At 40.6% G+C, this 7,198-nt stretch overlaps 1 protein-coding gene and 4 non-coding genes across 6 annotated transcripts; 2 read left to right on the top strand and 3 right to left on the bottom strand.

Annotated features, from left to right (window-relative positions):
- The first annotated feature begins 38 nt into the window (after nucleotides 1-38).
- Nucleotides 39-4,202, top strand: gal3st1b (galactose-3-O-sulfotransferase 1b). 2 transcript variants are annotated; one of them, XM_089020529.1, is made up of 3 exons: nucleotides 39-112; nucleotides 529-671; nucleotides 1,835-4,202. In XM_089020529.1, the coding sequence occupies exons 2-3, from the start codon at nucleotides 550-552 to the stop codon at nucleotides 2,979-2,981; spliced, it is 1,269 nt and encodes a 422-aa protein (XP_088876655.1). In that variant the 5' UTR covers nucleotides 39-112; nucleotides 529-549; the 3' UTR covers nucleotides 2,982-4,202. The 2 variants fall into 2 exon arrangements, with proteins under 2 accessions (XP_088876655.1, XP_088876654.1); XM_089020528.1 differs by lacking the exon at nucleotides 39-112 and having other exon boundaries at nucleotides 517-671.
- Nucleotides 4,203-5,085: 883 nt separating this feature from the next.
- On the bottom strand, nucleotides 5,086-5,156 carry trnag-gcc (transfer RNA glycine (anticodon GCC)). Its single transcript has one exon. It is a non-coding gene; the product is annotated as a tRNA-Gly (tRNA).
- Nucleotides 5,157-5,489: 333 nt separating this feature from the next.
- trnag-gcc (transfer RNA glycine (anticodon GCC)) lies at nucleotides 5,490-5,560 on the bottom strand. The gene has a single exon. It is a non-coding gene; the product is annotated as a tRNA-Gly (tRNA).
- A 208-nt stretch (nucleotides 5,561-5,768) lies between these two features.
- On the top strand, nucleotides 5,769-5,840 carry trnad-guc (transfer RNA aspartic acid (anticodon GUC)). Its single transcript has one exon. It is a non-coding gene; the product is annotated as a tRNA-Asp (tRNA).
- A 254-nt stretch (nucleotides 5,841-6,094) lies between these two features.
- Nucleotides 6,095-6,166, bottom strand: trnae-cuc (transfer RNA glutamic acid (anticodon CUC)). The gene has a single exon. It is a non-coding gene; the product is annotated as a tRNA-Glu (tRNA).
- Between the last annotated feature and the right edge of the window lie 1,032 nt (nucleotides 6,167-7,198).

Genomic DNA, 7,198 nt, shown 5'->3' with positions numbered 1-7,198 from the left:
TTTGTCATTACATGTCAGCCAATCAATGACCATTGACAGCCCAACGTAGGATTTTTTTGACCCGTTTCCCCTCACTTAGACCACCTGATAACACATCACCGCTCATTTTCAGGTAAATAAACGCCTTTTTTCTTCATATATGGCTCATCGTAGTTCAGGCGAATAGATAACCATCCTTATGAGGGTCGAGGCATTTCGTTTTTATTACATGTGCCATCACTGAGTTATGATAAAGAGAGACAATGTTGATCAGAATGTATTTAATAGCCCCCAAAAACTTTTGATCATCTATTTTAGGCATTTTTAACCTGATGTAAAGTCTCGAAAGTGTCATGTTATCGTCGCAACTATAAATACATGTATGTTTCAAGTGTAAACATGGGGGTTGTGTTTCATTAAGCTCAGCAGTTTTCTACTTTATCTATTACTGTATTTCCTCCACTAAAAAAGTAAAACAAAAAACAAAAAATATCCCATTATACGATTCATACATTGCTGGCTATTTTTAATTCTCAAATGTCATTTCAGGTTTTCCTACCGGACCTTAAAATGTTGCACGTAGCAGGAAACAAGCGCACCTCTGTCACGCGAGGTCTCATCCTTTGGATTCTATTAACCAACTTCATGGTTCTCGTATATCACTTGACTTTACCAACGCAAGAGGATCTCAGGTAATCGCAGTAGGCCTCATGTTTTGCAGTTATGGGTTAGATTAGTATAATATGATATAATATTGGATTGGATTAGGTGTTATCGAAACAAGGGTGCGGAAAAATCCTACTGGACCCTGCGCACCATGCCCACCACCTTTTCCAGCTACTCCTCTCAGGCAGGCGCTACCGACCCATGCGCACTAAATCCAGCAGACATTTAAACAGCTTGTTCTCCCGTCGCAATTAACTCTCTAAACAGCAGCCCAATTATAACTGCATAGTGCCTCTTTGCAATTTTATTTATGATGATACTAGTGCAGCGTGTTCTACCGGAGACAAATTCCTTGTGTGTTCTACATACTTGGCAATAAATATGATTCTGATTCTGATTTATTTGTCTCATAGTGGAGAAATTTTCAGTTCACAGCAGCAAAGTGATGAAAGTAAGATAAAAGGAAAGGAAGAAGTAGAAAAACAAAATACAGGACCTGCTGTAAAGGTAGCCACTCTCACGGCGCCATCTTGAAGTCAAAACAACAACAAAAATTGAAATAGCAAATAATGTGACACAACACAAAAAAAACACAGTCAGTCAGTCAATCTTAAGCACTTTCTGCATCCTTTTTGTTGTGTGAATCAGTTCCAGATGAAAAAGGAGATGATCAAAGGATCCTTTTCTCCAGTGGATCAGGGACGTCATGGTGAAACATGCACGTCTGCTACAAGCTAAATGTTCAAAGCATACACGAAAGCTGTAGCATCCATTGACAAAAAGAAATTGTCTCACATCTCCTGTCCCACGTAAAAGCGCTTAAATTCCAAGCCGCGGCAGTTCCGTATATGCATCGGCGCTCTATGCTGACGCTAATTTCTTCTCATCATAGTCTCCTCAAGAAATGCAGTTTATGTCTAATTATAATACCATAGCACATTTATTATACATAACGCTATATTTTGTGTCGTTTTAAGGCTTAGAAAATTAGAAATTTATGTTTTATGGGGACCTGGGAATGGATTATTCTCATTTTAATGGTTTCCTATGGGAAATTATTTTTTGAGATACACACTTTTCACCTTACACACTCTGTCTGGGAACCAATTAAGTTCGTAAGCCAAGGTATCACTGTACATCACAATTTAAATGGCTCTCTGTGTAAAAGGAGCTTGTGGTTTTCTTCCAGAGGTTCCGAAGATGACACCTGCACTCTGAACATGGGCCAACCATTCAACAAGAACCTTCCTCGACCTTCTCGAAGTCTCCCGACAGACACATGCGCTCCCTCGGGCAACATCATGTTCCTGAAGACCCACAAAACCGCCAGTAGCACTCTCCTTAACATCCTCTTCCGTTTCGGAGAAAAACACAAACTCAAGTTCGCCTTCCCCGACGGCCGCAATGACTTTTTCTACCCGTCGCCCTTTCGGCGCTGGCAAGTGAAGAACTACCAACCGGGCCAGTGCTTCAACGTGGTGTGTAACCACATGCGTTTCCACCCTTCAGAGGTGGCGGCGCTGTTACCCCCTGATACTACATACGTCACCATCCTACGTCATCCGGCCTTCGTTTTGGAGTCGGCCTTTCACTACTACCACAGGGCGGTGCCCTTCACCTGGAAAATAGGCGGCCATGATAAACTGGAGGAGTTCCTCACGAGTCCTCGGACGTACTACAGGGCTGATTCCTACAACGCTTTCTACCTAAAGAATTTACTCTTATTTGACTTGGGTTCGGACAATAACCTCGACGAGGACCATCCAGATGTAGCGGAGGCTATTCAGAGTTTATCCCAAAGGTTCCACCTAGTTCTCATTGCGGAATATTTTGACGAGTCGCTCATCCTTTTGAAGGAGATCCTTTGCTGGACCATGGAGGATATTTTATACTTCAAACTGAATGCTCGCACGAGCGCCTCTGTCTCTCGTCTGACCACAGAATACACAACCCTGGCTTTGGAGTGGAATAGGGCTGACTGGAGGCTCTACCGACACTTCAACGCCACCTTGTGGGACAAGGTGGAGGTGTACGGGCGGGAGAAGATGAAGCGGGATGTGGCTGAGCTCCGAAGAAGGAACGCTGAGATGAGAGCATTGTGTTTGGAAGGTGGAGAGGCGGTAGAAGCGCTACGCATCAGAGATCGGCGATTCCTGCCCTGGCAGCCATTGGGAGTGAAGTCCATCCTGGGATATAATGCCAGGAAAGACATCCATCCAGAGCTGAGGAGCAAATGTGAGAAGATGCTCACGCCAGAAATACAATATTTGGCAGACTTGGGGGTCAGTCTTTGGCTTACGAGACTATGGGGATGGTTAAAAGATGCAATTTCCTAAGCCTTGCCCAAAATTCAGAGAGTTGAGTAGACACTCGGTTGTGTGATCTGCATCCCTCTGAGAGCAATTCATAAAATGTTTTTAAGGGACTGCAAATTCCCCAGTGATACTATTTAATTCACTGTATGATTGTATGATTATTTCAAAGTTGTCATATGCCACATATATAATATACAGTGATACCTCAGTTTACGAACTTAATTGGTTCACAGAGTGTGTAAGGCGCAAAGTTTGTCTGCCAAACATTTATTTCCCATAAGAAACCATTAAAAATGAGAATAATCCGTTTCCAAGTCCCCATAAAACAAAATTTTCTACTAAATAAGCCTTAAAACTACACAAAATATACCTTATTTTTGTATAATAAATGTGGTATTGTATTGCAATTAAAGACATAAACTGTACTGTAAAATAAAGTTGTTTTATTTATCTATGTGATGGTCGTTGATGTAGTTGCCTCTTGATGATATCCGAGTAAAGTTGCTGTGGTACTATACTCTCGCACACTGTTCCCTGCTAGCTGTTTTTCATTAATCCGAATCAACACAAGTTTTTCAACCTCTTTTATTGGCTGAGACCGTTGCTTAGATAACACAGAAAGACCCTTAGACACATGTAACAATGGTCGACTTCGCATACTGGTACTGGGACGCTATCTCGTTCGTGTTATTTGATGATCTCTTTCTTCTGCTCGACCGTAATTTTCTTTTGTGTCTTCTTCATCTTAACACTAGCCTGTGGTGGGGTCTTTTTCAGTCCCATAATAGCAAAAATACTACACTCGACAAACCGTGTCTGCACTCATTGGAAGTGGGTGTGGAAAACTTGTCCGCCAGCCATCGCGGCGCTGTTCGACCGTGTGGTTTGGTGTTCTTCCGCCGAGAACTGGTCCGCCAGCCATTGTGTTTTTCCCGAAAACTAGTTCGTATGCCAAGACTATATTCTCCCGAATTTAATGTTCGTAAGGTGAAAAGTTCGTAAACTAAAGCGTTCATAAACTGAGGTATCACTGTATTTCAGCTTTGATGTCACTTGCCTCTATTTAGCAGTTTTTTTTTACTTCACTAGTCTGTGTTTATTTCTTCAGGGCCTGTTTTTTTGTTTAGTTCGGATGTTGTCTTTAAGTTCACTTCGTTTGGGGTTCATTTTTGTGATCAGACGTGTTTTTTTTCAGTGTGGGGTGATTGGCCTGTTGTTCTGAAAAATAGTGAATTTATTAAAAGTCGGCTCATTCGTTTTTCACAGAACACTGTTTGTATCCTGATATGCAATCAAGAAAATTACACTCAAGAGTTTGGTAAGTTTTTGCTCACTTCAGCTACTCCATTTGATAATTATAAGCATTCATAGTCACAAATATGTTAAAAATCCAAAACAAAAAGTTTTTCTTTTTTTCATTAACCTCTTTAACACTACCCGTCTTATCTACTCCAGTTCGCCTCGATATAATTTAAAAGCCCACCAATGAAAACGTAAATTAACGACAACTACTATAACAGTCATAAAATCGAAATCACAAAGTAAATTCGATGGGGGAGTTGTGAACACACAACAAAGGAATAACAGAGATGAAGGCATCACGTTTAGCAATCATCGTAAAATCGAAAACATCCGGACATCGAAGCTCTTTAATACAAAGTAGTGTAATTCGTCACGTAAACCACTTTCTAAACAAACACGCTAAACTGTCACGACAAAATGTTCCGTCTTACTAAAAACGTCACTGTTTACATCATTTGCCTATTTGGAGTATATCAGTTTTAGAAAGTTTCCAATAATTTACCAGTAAAGGTAATATTCAAAGCGCACTCACCATTGATGGAAGTTGTTGTTTGATTGGATTCGACGACACTTGATGTTGATGGCGACATTATGTTTTCTGCGTCAAACAGTCAATTATATTTTATCTTGTATTTCCTCTAATATTCGTCCGGTTGGAAACGGTGACACGCCAAGCTTTTCGACACACCTGTGGAGAATTCACGATTGATATGTGACGTCATCAACAGTCGCCACGGTTGGACTGACCGGTGAAGTCAGCAATCAACAGGACTTCACAAAAACGCCAAAAAACGAATGATTTAATATAGTAGAAAAGGATAGTTGCATTGGCCGGGAATCGAACCCGGGCCTCCCGCGTGGCAGGCGAGAATTCTACCACTGAACCACCAATGCTTACAAGCATGGCAGTGATTTATATCTTATATAGGGTCTTTATCCAAAGCACACTGGTTCAGTTTACAATATTTAACCCGAATTCGAGCCTTGCCCAATTGAACCACATGTATCGATCCATTCATTATGTAAACCGATTTAATTGTCATCAGGATCACGTGCGTGCTAGAACATATCCCAGCTGTCTTCAGACAACCCACTAATTGTTTGTCAGCCAATTGCAGTGCGTACATGGAAGAAGACGAAGCGGCGTTGAGACACAGACTTTCAGGAGAACTTTGAGTGGTGGGTAAACAATGTTCTAAAAATATAAAATACAAAGAAAAGGATAGTTGCATTGGCCGGGAATCGAACCCGGGCCTCCCGCGTGGCAGGCGAGAATTCTACCACTGAACCACCAATGCTTGTGCACAGCGGCGTGCTGAGTATTATAAGAAGGGAGTACCGAGAGGTTTGTGTATTATCATTTGTAGTGTAAAGCAATGTCCAAGGCGGAAGTAGGATTTACTGTAACCCTTATCCTAACTGAACCGAAAAGCCTTGTGGAAATGTATGCTGCAGACCAATGGGCTTCGCCTATTGATAAACCGTAACCACGAAGAACACATTCACTCCTCGTTAGTATAGTGGTGAGTATCCCCGCCTGTCACGCGGGAGACCGGGGTTCGATTCCCCGACGGGGAGAACAACTTTTTTTTAAACTATTTTATTTACCTTGATAGAGCTGCCAGTTATTCGTTAAAATTTAGAAGTCCAAGTCCAGTAATATATTTTTTTTCCCCTTAATTACTCAAATTATAAAACTATATACTATAAAATAATAGTAATTATAAAAAATGTTCAAAACAAAACAAAACAAAATTCCCTGACCGAGAATCGATATTACGATAGTAATTATAAAAACAGTTCAAAACAAAACAAAACAAAACAAAACAAAGTTCCCTGACCGGGAATCGAACCCGGGCCGCGGCGGTGAGAGCGCCGAATCCTAACCACTAGACCACCAGGGACTGCGCTGTAGAAACCACAATGACACAATATATTCTAATTTTATAGAGAACGTGTCGTAAAAAGTGGTTGGTTTGTGGCTCTTTTTTTCCAGTGCTGAGAATAAATAACTCCTTTGAACAATGTAGTGTTCGTGCCTCAATCACTTTCTGAACCGTCCATCAATCTTTCAAAATTCACTCTGGTATGTTCTTCCATTTTTGCATTTTTCAGAAAAACGTGGATATCTAATTTCATAATTGCAGTTTTTAACACAATGTTCCCTTTCATGGACTTTTAAAATCTTGCCTACGCTGATTTGTCAAGCAGATTTGGGTGTCAAAACCCACGCGTTCCTCACAAGATGCTTACAGATGCCGAACATGATAGAGAAAGGGGAATTTTTATAATAATAATAATACATTTCATGTACAAGCGCCTTTCAAATCTCTCAAGGTCACTTTACAGTCACAAGATAAGTTTATCTGTGGGTGAGCAGCGGCAGCCACACGCGCCAGTGTTCACTCAACCGAGAAGTAACTCAAATAAATAGAAAGCTAGCTAGCTAGCTAATAGATATCTACTACTAATAATAATACATTGTATTTATAAGCGCCGTTCAAAACTCTCAAGGACATAGCTAATAGATGGCTAGCTAACTAGGTAGCTAATAGCTAGCTATACTATACTATATTAGGTTAAACTATCCCATCAATCAGGCTCCACAAAGAACCCGCACAAGCCATCTGTACACTTGATTCAAAAAGATAACAAGCCAGCGAAACAGAACACAATTAATGATGAACAAGGTAAAATTAGCGCAGAGAAAGCACCTACTATGGATCATTCCTCAAGATGGTGAAAGGTTACGTTCCTCATCAAGTGTTTAATGCTGATGAAACCGGCCACTCCATTCCATCAAGCCATCAACGACCATCACAAAGGTAAATAAAACGACTTTAGTGTACAGTACAGTTTATTTCTATAATTATAATGCCATAGCACATTTATTATACATAAAATAAGCTATATTTTGTGTTGTTTTAAGGCTTAGA

The sequence above is a fragment of the Hippocampus bargibanti genome, linkage group LG18 (assembly GCF_051943395.1).
Source record: "Hippocampus bargibanti isolate YZ-2025 linkage group LG18, ASM5194339v1, whole genome shotgun sequence".
NCBI lineage: Eukaryota > Metazoa > Chordata > Actinopteri > Syngnathiformes > Syngnathidae > Hippocampus > Hippocampus bargibanti.
The sequence above is the reverse complement of the archived record's forward strand: the minus strand, read 5'-3'. Positions and strand labels throughout refer to the sequence as shown.